The sequence below is a fragment of the Eptatretus burgeri genome, chromosome 6 (genome assembly GCF_056783735.1).
Source record: "Eptatretus burgeri isolate ZD-2024b chromosome 6, Ebu_testis_v1, whole genome shotgun sequence".
In the NCBI taxonomy this organism is placed as follows: domain Eukaryota; kingdom Metazoa; phylum Chordata; class Myxini; order Myxiniformes; family Myxinidae; genus Eptatretus; species Eptatretus burgeri.
In genome coordinates this window covers 96,035,203-96,056,962 of record NC_140966.1, presented here as the reverse complement: position 1 = coordinate 96,056,962, position 21,760 = coordinate 96,035,203, and the positions used below count along the sequence as shown (strand labels likewise).

At 42.4% G+C, this 21,760-nt stretch overlaps 2 protein-coding genes across 3 annotated transcripts in view; one reads left to right on the top strand and one right to left on the bottom strand.

Annotated features, from left to right (window-relative positions):
• LOC147025395 (uncharacterized) overlaps positions 1-7,972 on the bottom strand; it is a 29,581-nt gene extending 21,609 nt beyond the window's left edge. The window contains exons 1-3 of one of the 2 annotated variants that reach the window (XR_015059490.1): positions 7,680-7,972; positions 5,621-5,725; positions 355-2,945 (exon numbers count right to left, since the gene is read on the bottom strand). The gene's annotated coding sequence lies outside the window, so the exon portion shown is untranslated. Of the gene's footprint in view, positions 1-354; positions 2,946-5,620 lie in introns of both variants that reach the window. The other variant, XR_015059487.1, reaches the window with a different exon arrangement.
• A 629-nt stretch (positions 7,973-8,601) lies between these two features.
• The window catches only part of LOC147025394 (uncharacterized), a 57,026-nt gene continuing 43,867 nt past the window's right edge, over positions 8,602-21,760 (top strand). Inside the window, exons 1-3 of the mRNA XM_085886354.1 lie at positions 8,602-8,941; positions 12,148-12,387; positions 17,110-17,545. Coding sequence (XP_085742480.1) covers positions 8,816-8,941; positions 12,148-12,387; positions 17,110-17,545 — 802 coding nt within the window. The 5' untranslated portion in view covers positions 8,602-8,815. The remainder of the gene's footprint in view (positions 8,942-12,147; positions 12,388-17,109; positions 17,546-21,760) is intronic.

Sequence of the window (21,760 nt, the reverse complement as noted above, 5' to 3'; positions counted from 1 at the left end):
ATATTGTTACGGATTTCAGAATCTGGTCTGATGAATGCATCCACGCATCCAGTGATTAATCGCCCTGAGTGACAAGCTGGTGTTTCGGTACCCGTGGCCGCAACAATATAAAATAAATGAAAATAAATAAATGAAAAAAATTACTGCAGGTGAGCGACGCAAGACAATGGGGAAACACGGTTCGTATGCTAACACAATGGGTGTTGTCAGTGGTTTTTATTGTCCCTTGAAGTCAGGTGCGAATCTAGACAGGTGTATCTTCACTCCGTGCACAATGTGTAAGCATACCCCGCTAGTATTATATAAAAGCTCATTCTAACCGCTCACTGACTGGCTGATATTAATGTTCGGTACCTTCCAGGTGACGTAGAAAGCTGAAATTTTGCAAATCGACGGACATTGACTCCAATACACCGGGAAAAATCACAGAACTGTTGGAAAGCATCTGTAAAGAAAAATATAAATAGATGAAAAAAAAATATGAAAAAATAAATGCAGGTGAGCGACCCGAGACAATGGGGAAGCACAGTAATTTTGCGTGCCGATGGACATCGAAGTCAATCCACCAGGAAAAAATCATAGAACCCTTGGAATGCATCCATAAATGAAAATAAAAATAAATGAAAAAAAAGAAAAGAAAAAAAAAGGAAAAAACAAATGTGAGGTGAGTGGCCCGAGACAATGGGGAAGCACGGTATATTATTGCTTACAACGTGGAAGCAGACCCCACTAGTATATTATAAGGGTCGTACATATTTCAGCATTGATTTGGGGCGAGCTATATGAAGCTGTGAAGAGTGGCTGAAGGAGACAGAACTTCATACATTATAAAGGAGGTGATTACAAGGAGATATGATGGTTGAGATAATGAAGAGTATAGACAGTACTGAAGAGCTTTTCAGCAGAATAGACAGTGATAGACCCAGGGGTCATTGCCTTCAAGGTAAGAAGAACAAAGTTAGGACAATAATAAGACCTGGGTCTTTCAATCAGAGTAGAGAATGCATGGCATGGTCTCCCTGGAAAGGTAGTGGCAGAAGAAAAAGTACGTAGGTACCCAGCAGCACTGGAGATAGAGGTGTATTGGCATGACTTGTCCCTTGCATGTGGAAAGGCAATTGTTTCTCGGGTTGGTGTAGCACGGGTATGATGGGCCGAATGGCCTTCTCCTGCTCCAAAGTTACTTGTATATCCTTGTCCGTCCTTGTCCCAATCATCAGAAATGTTGGTGCCATATATTTATAGATATGTACGGTAGGGTGGTCAAGATATGAAGAGACTACAGAGAGGAACAGAGAAAAGAAAAAAGAAAACCAATGGACCCGTATCTTGCCAAAAGGTAACCACGTGTGACTTCTTTAAGGTCACACTGAGGTGAACAGAGCTGCTATCCACCAGGAGCGACTCCTTGAGGAATATCTGCCTACGAGAGATTCCAATGAGAATCGTTCTACAGAGTAACCATGAAAAATATGTGTTTGCCTCATAACGTCACCAAATGACGTCATAATGTCTCAAGCTTGACATATCTAGAAAGCACTCATCTAGGTGTTCAATTTGAGATACTACACGATATGGTTCCTAAAACTTGAAAATTTGACCTTGGGGTCAAATATGTTTGACCTCAGGCGCTAACCATGAAGGTCAAGGCCAATCGCCACCAAAAAATAATCAGCTGAGTGCCAGACCACATACTACATTCTCATAAAGTTTGGAGACGATTCGATTAAAATTACTCAAAAAATAAGGGTTTCGTCGACTCCCCTGATTTGCGACAAAGTGACCTTGACCTTGACCTTCAAAATTTTATGCGCTGAAAGGGACCTCTATAGGCCTCTGATATGCGAAGTTACAAAAATTTCCAATGATAACTGTGCTCTGCAGAGTGATTTATACGTGATTACAGACAAAAAAAAATAAAAATAAAAATAAAAAACATATGAAGGTCAAGGCCAATCGCCACCAAAAAATAAGCAGCTGAGCGCCAGACCATGAACTATATTCCCATGAAGTTTGAAGATGATCCGATCAAAATTACTCAAAAAATAAGGGTTTCCTCGACTCCCCTGATTTGCGACAAAGTGACCTTGACCTTTGACCTTGACCTTCAAAATGTTGTGCGCTGAAAGGGACCTATATAGGCCTCTGATATGCGAAGTTACAAAAATTTCCAATGATAACTGTGCTCTGCAGAATTTTTTATACGTGGATACAGACAAACAAAAAAAATTTAAAAAATAAAAAAAAACATACAAGCTGACTCACATATCTTGCAAAAACTTCGTTTTGGCAAGATAAAAATGAGATTTATTGAATTTTGAAGTCCTTTTATTGGGAACTAGACGACCCGTGAACCCGTTGGGTTCCCATTGTGACAGCGGTTGATAAAAAAAATCATTTCAAAAAAAGGAAAGGAAAAGAAAAAAAAGATAGCTTCAGCGAACTATACCGTTGAGGTTGTTTGCATTCATCAAATTCTCCCGAAGAGTACTTGACTGAATCGGCAATAGATTTTTTTAAATAATTTTTTTGTTGCCCGATTTGAACGAAACTTGATACTGCACACGACAGGAGAATGTTGAGTAAGGTGGCCCTAAAATTTTTGTGCTATTGTGTTCCATTTTGGCTGTATTTCGGGAACATACATACATATATACATACATACATACATACATGATGAGAGTTTTAGTAATATATAGAAGATATGCAAAAACAGAAAGAAGCACACACAGCAACTTTAGTATAAAAGAAGTAGCACAAGCTCTAATAAACAATATATCAACCAATAATTACTACATCCCACAGTGTCCTTCGTGAAGAGTAGGAGAGCTATCGCCAGCACCCTGAACAAATTGCAAATTCCTGCCTTCACTACCATTGGGAAGGCAATAACAAACCACCCAGGATAACTCTTGCCAAGAAACTGCTTCTGTGGAATCAACGCTCTGTAAAGATAGAAATAGTAATTAGTTTTGATGTTGAGAGCAAAACAATTAATGAACAGACAATTAAATTTTTGAGTTAATATTGAGTCGAGAAATAAAAGAAGGTAAATAAAAAGTTAAGTCGACTCTATTGAATATCTCTTTAAAGGCAAATGAAAAAGAGAGGTCACCCCTACACAATTAACCTAGTTAATTGGGTAAGGAAGTGACGTCAGTTCCAAGAGCACAATGGGTACCAGTGACGCCATCTTTATGACATCACTTTTCTCTCCACACCCAAATAAGGAGATCTATGTCCAACTACTCAATGGATGTCAAGTAAGGGGGTTGTCAGCAGTTAATCCTTTAAATGCAGATACAGCAAGCAAGGAAGCAGCACACACCATTTAAAAAAAAAATCTATGATATATCTCGATCAGGGCTGCCATCGAACCATATAAGGCCTGAGACACCATTTGTGTCACATATTCTTATAACTTTTTCAACAGTGTATGAACATGTCATAGGTTTAAGTGTCTGATGTATGGCCCACAAGAAAGACCATTTGATTAGTTAAATATTGAAGAGTTAAGAATGCCTCATCCACATGCTCCTTCTCATGTGTATGGAAATGGCCAAGAACCGGGTCCAGGGTGCAGGGCCTACTCAAAGCATGCCTTCCGGCCTAGGGGTAAGCTCAAGCCAGCAAAAAGCACGATTTCTGGCCGCCAACGCCAGTAGGTGGCTTCGCCTCCATGGGCAGCAATCAGGGCTGTCTGCCATTGGCTGATGACCGTCATGTAATTCCTGGGAACGCTCTGAGGGCAGGAAATTGTAATGGTATGGAAGCCTTTAAAATTAGCTCGATCTCTGCACCGGATGTCTGTCTGTCTGTCTGTCTGTCTGTCTGTCTGTCTGTCTGTCTGTCTGTCTGTCTATCTGTCTGTCTGTCTGTCTCTCTCTTCCCCCCTCCCCCACTCTCCTGCCATCAGGATCCTGTGCAAGATTCGGTTCTGGACTCTGCCCAACATGTTGCGGCCCTGAAGCACATGGTCCTTTGGTCCAGTGTCATGTGTACGTGTGACTGTGTTTGGAGGCAAGGGGTTTTTTTATTTAAAGTTTCCCCCTGTTTAAGTTTAACTGTGCTTCCTAGTTGTTATCTTGCATCATCGGGCCCAGCCTTTTGTGCACAGAATTATTTCATTTATTTCTTAAAGGCTGCATGTGTGTTCAAGTTCCTAACTTTGTTGCCATGCAAACGATTTGGCTTATTGATTGATAACCCTCAGAGGGATTAAATTGATAATCAATTTATTGATTCAACCATGCATGTTGAAACACACACGGGATTAACAACAATTCGAGCAACCGCTCCGGTGTTACGTTGGATAAATTGGTCTTGCGCCGGTCAGCATGAAGCGTCAGCTTCAGTAAGGTTGGTTGCTGCCTTAAGTAAATAAGCACAATGGTGTGGGGGACATCCACAGGACTATATATATGTTGTTCAAAAAAAACAACTGCAATTCCAGGGAATGTTTGGAAAACAGTGGATTGATTTTTTTGATTTTTTATGTTCTGCAAACATGTTAACTTCATAAGTATCAGCCTGGCAGCACACTGAGATGCTTTACCAGGTGTTCAGCAGACCCTGGTTAAAAACAAACAAACAAACCCCTAGAGGATGGGCATGTCCACTCATTGAAGATCAGTGAGGAGCAAGCAGCTCGAGGCCATAACAGAGCTTGCCTCCTTGCAGTTGCAGTATGTACAATGTGCCAAAGGTCGTCCTAGTAGATAGACTGCAGTAATCAGAATCTGTGCAGAAAGCAGTCAAACTGAGGCCCTGGCCACCATCAGCCAGAGGGCAGACCAGTATTTTTGGCCGGGTCAATTGGTGTCTTCCTCAAAAACAAAAAGAACCAGCTGCCTTTCAATTGACTGAAGCAAAACCTCCAGTTAAACTCTTACCAATATGCATAAGTGAGCAAGTTGATTATAACTAGAACACACCTTTGATACGTGGGAGGAATTCCCTTCATTTGTCAATTCGTCATGTAATTGCACCTGATAGCTTTTTACTTTTCTCAGGCTGATTAAATGTTTTTATCAGTGTTAACATCAAGCCAGTTCTCGACTGTTTTTATCTGTGATTCAAACTCCTTCACAAATACACCACTTGGAGAAGAAATCCAGTCTTAAACAGGCCAATGGATTTGTATTTTTGGCATTAGGTAGAATCACAGCAACCACCCATCCATTCATTGGGACCATACTCTGTCCAGAGCATCCAGGCTGCCACAGCAGTCTCCTGGGCTATTGCACACAACTGTGGACAGGTAACCACTGTAACACATGATACTCAAATGCCTCAATCATCCCAGCAAGCTGGTACTCATTTTGCTGATCTCAGAAGGATGACAGGCTAAGTCAACCCCACCTGGTATTAATTCAACAGCTGAGCAAGATTTTAACTGAGGACCCCAGGATCCTAAGCCCACCACCTGAACCATTAAGCCCACACCAGGAGAGGAGGAGGAGATTGGGACTATACTCTGTGCAGAGCGTTGGTGCTGCTTAAGCAGTCTCCTTGGCTATTGGGCACAACCCTGGACGGGTCGCCATTCCGACACAGTATACCAGCATGCTGGCACTCATTTTGCCGACCTCGGAAGGACGACAGGTCGCGTTAACCCCACCTGGTATTAATTCAACAGCCGAGCGGGATTTGAACTCAGGACCCTCGGATCCAAAGCCCACCACCCTAACCACTAAGTCCACATCAGGCAGGAGGTCGAATCGTCCTGCAACAATGAAGGAATGAAGGGGGGAAGAAAATTAGATGAATGTAGCAATGTCATTTTAGAAGAAAGAAAGGGGGGGGAAAAAAAGGGAGCAAAAGGCCATCGGAGGGTTGGTTCCACACATTCTGTACTTAGACCGACTTGGTCGACGTCACATGGTTGAGCAAGCAGCTGCAAGCAGAGAGATAATATTTTTTGTCACGGGTTCACATAAAAAGAGCACAATTGGCACAAAATAGACATGTTTTGACACTGCAGGCAACCAGATAACAGTGATTGGTTTTTTTTTTTTGTGAAATCATTAAGTTTCCTTCAATCTATCCAACATGAAGCATAAAAGTTGTTTGTTTTATAGAACCTGTTGTGCGTGACTTTGAGTAACTTAACTAATCATTTGGTTCATCCTGTGGCACCACATATGATTATTTGAGAAATGGTTTATCATTACTTAAGAAATGCTCAAGTTGTGGAGGAGCATTCGGATAGACTTCAAAAAAAACCTTCTTGCTCATTTCAAGTGAGTGAGTAGTCTTCCACATTAAAACTATGAGAGGTTATCCATCCTTTTCATGGAGTGAACTCAAATCGGTGATGAGTAGTCTGAAACATTCAAATTATGGGAGAAGTTAGCTTCCCTTTAAATAGAGTTTAACTCTAATCAGTAATGAGTAGTCTTAAACATTCAAATTATGGGAGAAGTTAGCTTCCCTTTAAATAGAGTTTAACTCTAATCAGTAATGAGTAGTCTTAAACATTCAAATTATGAGAGAAGTTAGCCATCCTTGTCATGGAGTTTAACTCTAATCAGTAATGAGTAGTCTTAAACATTCAAATTATGAGAGAAGTTAGCCATCCTTGTCATGGAGTTTAACTCTAATCGGTATGTGAGTAGTCTTACACGTTCAAATTATGAGAAAGGTCAGCAATCTTTTAAACAGAGTTTAACTCCAATCAGTAATGAGTAGTCTTAAACATTCAAATAAAGAGAGAAGTTAGCTATCCTTTAAATAGAGTTTAACTCGAATTGGTGATGAGTAGTCTTAAACATTCAAAATATGAGAGATGTTAGCCATCCTTTAAATAGAGTTTAACTCTAATTGGTGATGAGTAGTCTTAAACATTCAAATTATGAGAGCGGTTAGCCATCCTTTAAATAGAGTTTAACTCTAATCGGTAATGACTCGTTTTACACATTCAAATAAAGAGAGAAGTTAGCTTCCCTTTAAGTAGAGTTTAACTCTCATCAATAATGAGTGGTCTTAAACATTCAAATTACGAGAGCGGTTAGCCATCCTTTAAATAGAGTTTAACTAATCAGTAATGAGTAGTCTTAAACATTCAAATAAAGAGAGAAGTTAGCTTCCCTTTAAATAGAGTTTAACTAATCAGTAATGAGTAGTCTTAAACATTCAAATAAAGAGAGAAGTTAGCTTCCCTTTAAATAGAGTTTAACTCTCATCAGTAATGAGTGGTCTTAAACATTCAAATTACAAGAGCGGTTAGCCATCCTTGAAATAGAGTTTAACTCTGATCAATAATGAGTGGTCTTAAACATTCAAATTATGAGAGCGGTTAGCCATCCTTTAAATAGAGTTTAACTAATCAGTAATGAGTGGTCTTAAACATTCAAATAAAGAGAGAAGTTAGTGACCCTTTAGATAGAGTTTAACTCTCATCAGTAATGAGTGGTCTTAAACATTCAAATTACAAGAGCGGTTAGCTATCCTTTAAATGGAGTTTAACTCTAATCGGTAATGAGTAGTTTTACACATTCAAATTATGAGAAGTTAGCTACCCTTTAGATAGAGTTTAACTATCATCAGTGAAAAACACCATTCGTGCAGCCTCCCAAGAGGTATTTATTTGCATGCCTTTCTCATGCAATCGGCAATTCTCCCCAGACCATCGGAAGCCCGAGTCGACAATCCCGCATTGCCAAGCGCACATCACTCACCGCACAGGCCGGGTTTAGGGCTCGCCCGGGAACGAGAATCTCTGAGCAGCGGATCCCTCACCGCGGTTCCGCACGCGCTGGCCTCCAAGGCGCACGTGGCTGATTTAGCTCAGGAATAATCAAAAAAGAAGAAGAGTGGGAATGAAATGAAGGAAAACATGATTTAAGCAACACTAGCTATGAGATCATCGCAACGCCCTCCCTTGTTGTCCCACTAAGCAAAAGGAAGGGGACTATCTACACGTATAATAATGGGATAACTGTCTTGGGACACCTACCTGTTGTATGCATGCGGTCTGAGAACCGCAACAATATATATATATATATATATATATATATATATATATATATATATATATATATATATATATATATATATATATATATATATATATATATATATATATATTCTTCGTTCGTATGTAGCACAAGGCTGCTGTGTAGCCACATTTCTGAAGGGGTGGCTGTGCCCTCTGCTGGTGATGGAGCAGGAATTTGTAATTTGCTCAGGGTGCCGGCGATAGCTCACCTACTCTTCGGAAAGGACACCATGTGATCTATAACTTCCACCAAGGAGGACAGGACTCCCGATTAACGTCCATCTGAGTGACAGCACACACATTGATGAATCACCCTGCCCGTGAAACACCAGTATGACGGTTTACAGCTAGGTCAGGATTCAAACCGGGTCTATAGACAGCTTCAAGAAGAGTGTGTGCATCTCCAGAGTCTAGACCATACTGTGAGCTCAAATAAAGCAATAAAACATGTGGTTAATGAACGTTACAGGTGAACAACTTCATCAATTTTCCACATTTTGAAGTTGTTAATTCCAAGAAATGCCTGAATTAATTCATACAAGTCGTCTGCAGTCACTGCAGGAGGTTGAACTTTGAAACGAGGCGTGGGCTTTCTCGAGATGCTACAAAGTACAAAGGGCAGTTACCTGAGTGGAAAAGGTGGTTACTATCGTGAAACCAATATTATAAAATGAGGAGAAGAACGGTTAACATTAGCTTTGCCCTAATGAAGCTGAAAATTTAGTTTACTTCTGCAGTGGCTTCCCCAGAGTTTTACACCCTTCCTTTTATATCCGATCTCATTGGCTCTCAGTCTGCAAGTGAACCCAGTGAAACATGGCGGAAGTTGGACAGAAGATCATTGTGATGGATAATGGGTCCGACATCACCAAGGTTGGCTTCGCCGGTGACAACAGGCCGAGCGCGATTATCCCTGGTGTTGTGGGACATCCTGTTCGAAAGGTTTGTGGTTTACGTCATTTTAATTTGTGACAAAAGGATAACTGCAATCACTTCTTTAGGATTGCCATTGTGCAATTAGGGTCTTGTTATTGGGTCTCTGTTCCTATCCTTAACCGACCTTCAAATTACACTGATTTTGAAATGGATTTTAAGGATAATTGTTTGCCACTGTGACTATCAAGTGGAGGTTAAGTAAATATAATGCGAATGTTAAAATGATGACCGACATGCTTATGACATCATCATCATTATCATATATGCCATGTGTCCAATTGGTTTTGGGGTCAGCAGCTCATAGAAAAATGAATTCCAGTGTATTTTGGTCCTTTTTGGTGATTAGAAGAATCCAGTACAAATGAAAAGGTAGTTTAATCGTGTACTTTCCTTGATCTGCTTAATCGGGTGGTCCACCAATATTCGAGGTCTTTCCATCTCAGTTACATGGCAGCTCAGGACATTGTATGCCCAATGTAAACGTTCCTATCAGAGCATGTCTGCGATTATTCCATGTGTCTCGCTGGGAGTTTTTCACCTTCATTTTGACAAGCCCCTGCCCTGTTCTGGAGGTGGGATTGCATTGTCAACGCAGCCATTCCTCGATGTCCCTTCCTAGCCAATTGGTATACCTCTGGTGGCAAATATCTCTCAACAACCACCTAATGTTTGTCTGTGTGGTGTACTGTCCACCCAATGATGATGACTCCATATAACCCAATGGAGAGTTCACAGATTGGGTCATACTCAATAAACAGCCGTGGCATTGCAGCAAAAGCTTCCTGTGACTCACTTTGTCGGTCTGACCCAATCTGTGAATTTTCCAATCCTTATTTCTGCAGCTGGTACAGCACTTTCTCCCTGTTCTTGTCAAAGCTGATATCTTGCTATTATGAAGAAACAAATTCAACAAAGCTTCTGCCTGGGAATACTTCCACAAAGCTTGTTCTCCCTTCCTCTCTCTCGCTCTCCCTCTTCCATGTACTATATGTTGCCATCACATCTGCAACTATCCTATTCAAACTTTCAATCATGGTCCATTGAATCCTGTGGTGAGATAATTGCGGTCATGCAGCTTGCATTTTCAACATAGAAGGCTAAACTGACTGAGGACTACTTTAGATCCCTCCCGTAAGCATGCAGCAAGTGTGTATACATCCTCTTGCAAATCTCAAGATTTAACCCTCCAACCAGTTTCCTTCCTTATAGTCATGGTGGAATCTCATCTCATCAGTGTCTCATTTATGATTCCCCTCGTCCCCCTCCTTCACCTCAAATCGCATCATCCCAAAGTCTGTTTGAGATGAGGCAGAATGTCTCACTCGGTATTGGCCTCTCCTAAATTTGTGTACCCAGCCAATTCTGCTCTACCCCCATATTACCCTCTTGTACTGAATGTCTGCTGGACTTTGTGCCCAAGTTCTCGAATCCTGCTGCGTTGCTCTTACTTCTCCTCGGTCTGAGTTCTTCAGCCTGTAGTTCCCCCTTGGCCACTTCCCATTTGCCTGAAATCCATGATCGTTGCTGACATCAATTTTTTTCTATTTTAAAGCATCCTGCTCTCTGACCCTCAGTTTTGATTCTGTCATAGACATTCAAAACTGGACATGATGCTGCTCTTCTCTCAGTAATGGTTGCAGTCAGAACCATCTTCCAGAGCATCTCTAGCATCCTGCTCTTCTTGCCAAGCTCCCTACCTGTGGCATACAAGGCCACGTTCACGCCTTGATTTCTGACTTCTTACACTCACACAGTGAAGTCGTTGCTATCAATGGAATCCTTTCCTCTCTTTTCACAGTGATGGCAGGAGTGCCACAAGGTAATAATATCTTGGGCCCAGTTTGTTGTTTGTCGATATCAACAACTTTGTTGTAGATGACTCCACATTGTATCGTGCAGGACACCAAACCCACTGGCAGGCAGACAGCAGCTACATCACTCTCTGCTGATCTGGAATTGATTCGATGATGGAATGACAAATGAAACGTGTTTTTCAATCATGGAAAATCTCAGTCTTACTCTGGAAGAGTTATCAAACAAACTCACTTATCAATTTCCATGAGCAGCCAATGGAAAAGGTTCATTCTCTTGAACTTCTAGGCCTCACTATTAGTCATCACTTCCTTTGGACTGATCACATAGTAAATCTGGCATCAAAATCCAGTCGCAGACTGGGCCTACTCTGTTATTGCAACTCATTTCTTGAAAAATCAGAACTACCTAGGCTACAAGACCTTTGTCTATAGCTCAGTGGAGTCATGCTCTCCTCTATGAGGTAGAACACCAGCATCACATCTGTGTATCCTGAATTCTGGGAAATGTAAAATTCTCAACTATTGACATCTCCCGGGATGAGGCCGAAATACAAAGCCTTTGCTCTCACCGACAGATAGGTCGGCATCTTCTCTGTTTTTTTTCGCACCTCTGCAAAGTTCCGCTTGCTCAGCCCCCTGACCCTCCTCCGCTGCTCCAGGACATACACATTGTTCCAATAACTTCTTCCTGGTTAAATTGACCAAATTCAAGCTTTCCACCCACCTCTGCTTCTTTGTAACTCATTTCTCCCATTTGTGTAACTGCCTTTCAAAGTTGGTCCAATGGCACTCTTCCTTCCAGGACTTCAAACAAGTGGTACATCATCATCTCATGTCATCCTCCCTCCATCCCTCCCAGCAATCTTTTCTCACCCCATTATCCTTACCTAACCCAACTCTCTTCCTTGAAGGTTTCCTCCTCTCTTGTTTTTCCTCTTTTCCTTTTTGTTCATTTCTTTGTTTGCTGTGTGAAACTGTGGCCCTACTGGCCCAGCACTGTCAGCACATTATCCTTTTTCCTCATTCTTCCGTTTGCTGCAATTTCGTCATCTCGCTCTTCCATGAGCTGGTCTTTCACATCACTTCGGTCTATCACATCAGTCTTCCATGATCCATGATTGCGTATGCAACGAAGTAAAGGTTTCACCAGACGATGCTGGATCTATCACTCCAAGATAGCAAATGTATCGAGATGCATGAAGCAACCTGGTGAGATCTCAGGTCAGAGTTTAGCAAGGAAGTTTCTCCAGCACTGGTGGGATGCTAAAGATCACCCTTTTCCATAACATCTTGATTCAGGGTAAGAATAGAATCATCAAGAATAGACCTTGCAGAACCAAGAAGAGATGATTTAATAAAAGTGAAAACATTTGGTTTGGTTGCTGGTGGTGAATGCAGGGTGTCATGCTTGGAGCAAGGAGCCAGGATGAATATGTGGGCCACGAGGCACAGAGGCGGCGCAGCGTTCTCAGCCTGAAGCACCCCATTGAGCGTGGTATGGTCACTTGTTGGGAGGGCCTCAGGCTCCTTTGGCATCATTGCTTTTACAGAGTACTCCGAGCAGCACCTGAAGAGCACACACTGCTTCTCACGGAAGTGCCGTTGAATCCACCTAACAACCGTGAGCGCATGGCCGAGGTGAGAGGTGTTTCTGGTGCTTCTTACTTTCATTATTATTGCACTAATCAAAAAAAAAAAAAAAGAATTCCTTCTCCATCCAAATCCATCATCATGTCCATATGTGTATTTTTTTTCAAGGTTGTTTGTGCTACTTTAAGGAATTTGGCATGGAGCCTTAAGTGTTGAGTACTGCCATGCAATAACAGCTGAAAGGACGAGCTGAATGACAGAGCAGTCAGATAGACACAGTGATGGAACAGAGAAAGTTGGCATACAAAGGAGGACAGAGCAATGAGGACGGAACGAACACACAGACAGCATAATATCTTGGCACTGCTCCATGAATTTATCAGTGCTACACGTATAGTAATCAGTTGCCTTGCGACCTCCACCATCGAAGGTGGGCGGAGGTTATGTTTTCACCCCTGTCTGTCTGTCTGTCTGTCTGCATGTGGACAGGATATTTCAAAAGGTCGCGGACGGATTCGGACGAATTTTGATGGACAGGTTGGGTGTGTGACAAGGACCAATTGTTTAGATTTTGGTGAAGATCCGGATCAGGATCTGAGAATCTTTCAAACTATTCTTCACTCATTGAATGATATGGCGAAAACCGGTATATAGCACGATATCTCAAAAAGTTGTGGACAAGTTATGACAAAACTAGGTTTGGTAGGTGACAAGAACAAGCCGATAAGATTTTGGTGAAGATCCGGATCCAGATCCGGCACATCAGTGGGATACAAAATGTAAACTGTTCAGCCTGGCGGAGGTATACGCTCTACTGAGTGCTATTCTAGTTTTCTGTATTTCTTTACCCCGCACGCGTGAAGAGCAAAGTGGGTGTGAAGCAATTTGTTCACTCTGTCAGTCTATGATTGAAGAACTATTTAATTTCAATTGAATTTTTTTGACCAGACCAAGAATGAGAACATGAATCCGAACTCTAACCAGCAGTTTAGCTCTGAATTTGGCAAATTGTATGGAATCTGGTACCGAGTGCGCGTGTGCAGAGAGGATTTTTTTTAACCCTACCTGTCTGCTGGCAGTGAAACAAAGTGGAAAATCATTCCAAACAGGAAAATTTGTGTTTTTAGGGATGTCATAAAGGACACAAACAACAAGCACGAAGACCTAATGTAACATGTTAAATAAGGTGTTCTTTGTTAAAACATTGCTTATGTCATCCATGATGCTACCATGAAGAAGATTGAAAACAGAACAATAAAAACGATGAAATAATCAGAGAAATGATAGGCAGGTAAACGTGAAATTACAGACGGGTACATATAGAATCCCTAATCAAGTGGCGAATGCAATTTCGAAAATGTATGTATTGGCAATGCTACCACAGGCAAGGAGGAGGAATTGTGGTTCCAACTGGAATGAAGAGAGAGTATAAGAGTCAAATGGTAGGTTCTTACTGATCTCGACTTTGATGATGACGTAGTCTTATTGTTAGAAGAAATTGCTAGTCGACACTCTCTTGGCGTATCAAGGAATGAACCACACTGTAACCCATGAGAAGGGACATGACGAATGCTGCACTTCACTTACTTCATTCAGCTTTCAATGTACATTAGTCTGAACATTGGACAAATAAAGAGCTCTGTGGTTCTCATCCCAGGCTGTCAGTTAATGTTTGATGAAGTATTGCTGAGCACTGCAACCGTTGCAAAAAGGAACTGCTGTCTCTAATTTTATACTCTGGTCACCTAAACATGGAAGGATGAAGCAGGATGATGCTCTCAACTACATCAACATTTTGAAATAGGGTATGGAGCTGGAGACAAAGGAACTTCACACAGCAATGCTTCATCGAGAGCACTGGAAGCTGAGAATCAATGCCATCTTTAACCCAGTGAAATCACTCTCTCTCTGGACTGTGCCACAAACCATCCCATCTACTTTCTCAACAACCCTCTCAAATAAGTTGTCATTCAAATTCTTGGGTCTCACTCTCAGCCATGATATCTCTTGGGCAATCCACATTTCAAATTTGGCCTGCAAAGCCAATCACCAATTGGGCATCCTCCATCATGCAAAGTCCTTGGTTGGGACACCTGAACTCCTATCCACCTGCAAGGCTTTCATCCTCAGCTTTATGGAATACTGTTCTCTCCTCTGGGCAGGCTCCTCTACCTCACACCTTGCTCAGCTTGACGCTATGTAAACCAAGGCCTTTAAGATATTGGAATCTGTCATGATGAAGCTCAGTCTATGCATTTATCAATTCATCATCACAGACAGGTCGGTGGTCTCGCTGTCCTGTCCCCCTCTCCCCCAGGTACAGACATGAACCATGAGCAACCCCCTTCCAGTAGAACTGCAAAATCAAGAACCACTGCTCACCTCCACTCATTTGTTCCTCTTTTTCCCCTACTTATGGAACCAACTTCCACACTCTTAAATCTCATCCTTCCCTCCAGGTCTTCAAGACGGATTCACCACCATCTCAAACAATACACTAGTTAAACCACCGCAGCCCCTCCCAATTTTTTCCTTCTGTATCCATCTTGTCCTCCACTTGCGTTCTCCCCTTCCCCTCATCGTTACCCACATCCCTTGTTTGTCCGTCTCCATCTATTTTCTCCCTCGACCCTGCTCTTGGCATTTCCTCCTTATCCTTCTGCTGTTCCTTTTGGTTTGTTGCTCGTTCTTCCACGAGCCTCGACTATGAATACATAAAAAAAGATCTGAGTTCGGCCGAAGAGCCAACGTCAGAAAAAGAAGACGGAGGGCCGAGAGGGATGTCAACAAATTACTAAACAATCTCTCGCATTGCTAATTCGAGATGTGACACAACAGACAATTCGAACACATGATAGGAGATATCTCACTGATCTAATTAAATTATCCCGTGATAGGGAATGCTCATTATAACTCATTTCCTTGGAACAAATGGCACGTTTTCAGATCAGATCTAATGCAAAGAGAAATGTTAATTTTTTTGATTAAAAATAATTTTAAATCCATTGGAGAGCTATTAGTATAAGGCAAACTGTATGCTTAATGTTGGCTTAATGGTTAGGGTGGTGGGCTTGAGATCCTAGGATCTTGAGTTCAAATCCAACTTGGCTGTCGAATTAATACCAGGTGGGGTTGACTCTGCCTGTCACCCTTTTGAGCTCGACAAAATGAGTGCCAGCTTGCTCGTATCCTGTGTCAGAGTGGCGACCTGTCCAGGATTGCATCCAATAGCCAAGGGGACTGCTTAGGCAGCACTAACGCTCTGCACAGAGTATGGTCCTAATGGATGGATGGATGGAACTGTATGCAGTCAGTGTGTGGGCACAGGTAAGACAATAGGTGGGCACACTGTATGCATGTAAAGTCTCTATGGTGGCAAAACAAGAAGTGCAGACCCAATCCTCTATAGTGATATGTAGATCGTTTTTGTTTAAAATGGCATTCCATTATTGAGTGATGTCAAATTAGACTTGTTGCAGTTGGATACACCACTCTGGAGGGCACCCTTATCCTTAGTTATGGTAGATGGGTGGGAGGTCCCATGATAACTAATTTCTGATACAAACACCAATCCACGGATTGCGTACGTTCATTATGAGACTATTGTATTTATTTGCAGCATAATGGAGTATTGCTCCCCAAAGTGGCTCCATGCTTTCGAATCCCACCTGGCACTCTTTAAAGCAGTACAGTTCAAGGTGTTCAACGTCAGTGGTGATCTTGCAGTCCTTTTACCAGCTGCCATATGGCCTTGCTCTTCCTGTCCTTTGTCCGATCCCCAGACAAGGAATGTGACATGCAGTCATCATTCATCAACCACCCTTTTTCTTCTGGATTGCCTGAGATGAAGTTCACTGCTCACCTCTGCAGATTTCAATAAAAAAAAATCAAGTGTCTAAGTGCCTGGCGTATCTGAGTAGCAGAGAGTAGTCGCTAAACATGTTTCAAATGGATTGAAGGAGAACAAACTTACAGGAGCAAATTTGGTGAGAGACAGTATGACATGTAGCGAACATTTGAGCAAGTTTACCAGAGAAGAGATCACAGGTAAGAGTGAGGTGGAGGTGAACTTACACTTGATGGACAGGAGCCAGGTGCACGATTGAACAGACACAGGGACAACGTTTTTTTATATGTAGAGGAACAAAGGAATGGAGATTGACAAAGAGATTTAATTTTTACAAGTTAATGAGAAGGATCAGGTTGCTACATAAAATGAGCATCCTGGTGAAGATAGCAGGGGCACAGGATTGAAAAGACAGGGGATACGACATCAGATAAGTGTAGATCGTGAATAGAGTGTCCATAAACCAGTCAGAATGAGAAAGAATTATAAACCATATCCAAGTGTGCCCTTCCCTGTAAGACTTCAAGAAGATAGCCAACCCATGTTATTGTCTTACCTGTGCCCACCTAGGAAATTTAAGCTCTCCTTTGATTTATGGCGAGGGTTAGGATTTTCTCCAGTTTCATGCACACTTGCACCCCAACAGCCAATTGTCAGGACGTGATTGTTCCGTTCTCTGTCGTTCGATTCTTCCTTGAATCTCACATAAAACACAATTATAGGCAAAGAAGATATAGCGTTCATCGTAGAGGGCAACTAGACGACTACATGCCTGTAAAGTTTCAATGTGACATTATGTTGCCTTCATGTAGAGTTACAATGAAAATTGATGCCAAAAAAAAAAAAATCCATCATGTTTTTCCTTTTCAGAATCTTGCTTGTTCTTCTCTCAAAGAATCTCTTGTTTCCTCCAAACCCCTTAGATTCTTTTTGAAGAGTTTGAGGTGCCAGCATTGTGCATCGCTTTTCCTGCGCACCTTGCCCTCTTTGCCTCAGGACCTACATCAGGTCTTGTGGTCGACTCAGGTAGCAGCGTAACACACGCAGTTGCCGTCTGCGGTGGGCGGGTCGAGTCACCCGCCATTTTACGCATGAACATGGGTGGCCAAGACCTGAATGAACGACTCGGTTCACTGGTGCTCTCCCGACATGGCCGCTCACTTGTTGGAACTGCTTCAGAGCGTAGTGCCTTGTGTGCGATGAAGGAACGTCTGTGCTTTGTGTCCCAGGATTTGTCCAGCGACAAGATGGCGGGTGCAGCGCTAGAGCAGAGTCATGAGATGCCTGATGGCACTTATATCAACATTGGGATTGAACGTTTCATGTGTCCTGAGGCACTTTTTCAACCTGGTGTGCTCGGTAAGGCCAAATTTAAATTATTTGCTTTTAAGATCATTTTAAAGGGATATATTGCTCATTTTAATGAGACAAGATGAGTGTGGTTCAGCGTATGTGGCATGGCTGCAGCCACCATCAACGACGTAAAACTTTGACTCCCAACGAGCATAATCCCTCACGATTTAGTCACTGAGTGACCTTGTACAGGGACTATCCAGAATACATGTGCCCAGGTCCTAATACATGCAACAGACAGGAAGGATTAAAATGGGATGGGGTGCTGCCCTTTTGGGAGAGCGTGAAGATGGTAGGGGGTAAGGGGGGGAAGGGTTGGCGGGAAAGGAAGAGGAAACGAAACATGGTTAGAACAGGCAACACATTTATGTTTGATGCTATCATATCACGTCGGAAATGTCATCGCCTTGTCTTCTAATCATTACCTGACGCATGCAAAGCGAAAAGCGCGGTGATGCAAGTGGCTCACTTATACTGTCTGTCTGTCTGAAAATGTCAGGTTATGATTGAGGAACAACTTAATTTCAATTGACTGATATTTTGAATACAAATTGGAAAAGGAAGAGGAATACGAACCTGCAGTTCAGCAATTATTTGGCTCTGAATTTAGCAAATTGTACGGAATCTCTTCCCGATCGCACATGCGCACAGAGGGTTAAAGTAATTCTATTATACTCTGTCTGCCTGTCTGGCAGTCAAACTAAATTGAAAACCAATCCAAACGGGAAAATTCGTGTTTTTAAGGACGTCATAAAGGACACAAACAACAAGAATGAATGACTAACATAACGTAACGTCTTAAATCTTCTTCTTCTCCTTTCGGCTGCTCCCGTTAGGGGTCGCCACAGCGGATCATCTGATCCGCATAGTGATTTGGCACATGTTTTACGCCGGATGCCCTTCCTGACGCAACCCTGGTCGCCTCTTACGACACAGGGATATGGTACACCTATTTTAACCGGGGTATACACCGGCCCAGTATACTGGTACTCATTTCGCCGACCTCGGAAGGATGACAGGCTGAGTCAACCCCCTGGTGTATTAATTCAGTGGCTCAACGGGGATTGAACTCGGGACCTTTTGGATCCCAAGCCGCTGCCCTAACCACTGCGCCAACACACCAGGCTTATTTACGTCTTAAACGTAATTTATACGCCAACGTAACGTATAAATTTACGCCAACGTAACGTCTTAAATAAGGTGGTGTAAAAGATGCTGCACAAGGTGCTCAACAGCAGTAAAAACATTCAAAAAAAATTTTTCTGCAACTTTTAAACTCCTTATTTTATTTCAAATGAATTATATAGTTGAACACTGTGGAACAGAAATCCCCTGCTTTGGTACTTTCAAAAACCTTCCGTTTAGCAGTATTTGGAAAAATATTCATGCTGCCTCATTCCCTGAGGGCAGAGTTACTATAGGGAATCAGCATTAACGCCGTCTCATACCCCAAGTAGCTATGTGAATTAGCGTTCATGCTGTCTCGTGCCATAAGGGCAGAGTACCAATTTAAATCAGTGCTCTTGCCATCTTGTGTCCCATGTCATGATGTGAATCAACGTTCACCTGCTGTTTCTTTCCTTGAGGGCAGAGTAACTATGGGAATCAGCATCCACCCCCCCCCCTCTTTCCGGGTCTCATGCCCTGAGGGCACCGTGTAACTAAGTGGAATTCAGATTCAGATAAATATGGCGACACCTTGTGCTTGTAATTGCGCCTCAGAGAAGGTTTGTAATTGCACAAATGCATGGATAAACCTTGATCGTGATAAAAAAATTAAGGTTTGATGAAAAAAATAATAAAATAACGTTTGCCCCCACCATTTGCTTCTTACAATCACATAAAGTATGCTTGGGATGATACTTAAAACTGGGCACATGATGTCTGCACAGCCACAGAGGACGACAACTCAGTCGTCTTCGCCTGAACGTTGTTTTCGGGCCTGAGCCTTGCCTGTTGAGCAGCTACACCAGTTGCTGGTGCATTCAGTTTTGAGCAAAGAGTAGAAACAAATGTCTACCATTGAAGAAAACTCAGGCAGACTCAAATTTGCCATTTTCAATAAATGGTGAGAGTGGTTCCCACGGGAATCTATTTGAATTTGAACAACTGGATGTTCAAATTATTTAGATTCCATAGTATACATAGGCCAACAATCTCGTGAGGACCTGCCTCACTGTGTGGTCATCTTTTTACCGCATCATCAACAAGCATGACTTCAAACTATCTGTAAAAATCAAAAGACCATTATATTGTTGCGTCTGGGTAACCGTTAACATGTGTTACGTACTAGATGGTCCAAACGATCTTTTATGGCATTGCGTTATCATTCCCCAAGGATCATTCAAATGTGCCGAAATTGACCGAACATACCCACACAGGAAGCAGATGGCTCGAAACACTTTTTTTTTTTTTAACCTTTTAAAGGATATATTTTGTAAACAAAAGACTATAATAAACGGAACAAACCAAGCGAGTCAAAAGACAAAAACAGGATATAGGGAATGCAAACTTACATCCAGGAAGGAGAAATAAAATGCAAAACTTAACCCACGAGGCACCACATATTGAACTCGTACAACAAGACGTCAATGTAGGCGAGACTTCTTTGTCTACAATGCACAGGGTAGATGCAGGACTCGATGCAGCCCACTTTAATAAACCAGGAGACGAGAGCCAGTGACGATGGTGCTCAAAGACGAAGTAAAACAGCCACGAGCAGAGCCAGCAATGAGTAGGCCTTCAACAAGGCTGGTCTTCATAGTCCTTTTTCAAATGAGGCCTACTGGTCAACATTCTTCTACCTTCTCAAAGTGCTTTGCACTCCATGCATGTGGAGCTCCACTGTCTGAGGTCTTTCTTCTTCTTCTCTACAAAAGCACGGTGGCTCCTTCGCCTCTCCCAAGGCAGGGTGATACCAGCTTGAGTCTATCCCAAAACTTCTTCCGAGTCAACCACGATAATTTCTGCTCACGAACTACTCAGTGTTCTGCTCCTTGTCCTTCTCACAAGCCTCTCTTCGTTCTCCTGTGGTGGGTGGAGTTCTCTCTTTCCTCTTGGGCAGAGTCTTCCTCTGGAGTGCCACCCATGGGGGTGGCCCAAAATATAAATCAATGGAAATTGCCATTTCCGGCTCCACAGCACACTGTGCTGCCATGGCTGGCACACACTGGTTAGAGACCGCAATCAGCCTAGTCACACACGTGTGACAGGTGTGCCTCTGCGATGGGAAGTCCTCACCTCGCCCCGCCCAGAAACAAGACGTATTTACACATACATAATTAATGTCTACCCTCTCTACAAGTTAGATAACCTGCCTCCTCAGCGTCAGTTGTAACATATGACTTACTCTGACAGGTCCCTGTTGCATGGCATTCCAACTGACTCAAAACACACGGACCATAATATACTTACCACAGTCTATCTATGGACCTCCCCCACCATTTCCGGGAATATGTTCTGTTATATAGGCAAAATTTCTGGTGAGATCTCATAAATTTCTCATCAGATTTCTACCACATTTATTGAGACATAGTTGGAAATTTTTATTTGGGAGTTTCGAATATTACCCAAGCGGGCAGGCAGGATGGCTTAAATGTATGTGTGCTCACACCCAGGTGAATCTCAACCCAGCTACGGTATTTAAATTGGACCGTAGCTCAAACCCAGCTATGGTCCAATGCAGGACAACGCATAAATGTGTGCACTGTCCATCGGAAGGACGTTAAACCAGAGGACGTTAAAGTTCCCAAAGTGTCTTTCAGTAAGAGTCGGTGAGTTATTGTTGCACCTGGGCCAAACTTCAAATACCTTCCACTTACACCTTCAGCGGAGCATCAGGTCTGGCCATCTGGTTTCAGTAAGACTTTGGCCAACAACGTTCCCAAAAGCAAACCCCACAAGAAGGTGGTAATAATTGTCACCATCAAAGTGGTAAGGTAGTTGTAGTAGTGGTGGTAGTAGTAGTAGTAGTTTGTAATGTTACACAAGATGCCAAAAAAACGATTTTCTCCAATAGTCAAGGCGAGGGGTGAAAAAATTGTTCGGATTGTGATAAAAGCATGAAACTTTGCACAAATGTTCAACACAACATTCTAAACGTTTTCAGTGGTGGAGCCAATGTGAACTGTTTATAGCATAGCAACGGTCGCTAGGCAACATATTTTCCTTAGCAACCAGCACATGGGATGACTGTGGACCAATTTTATTAAATGATGAAGT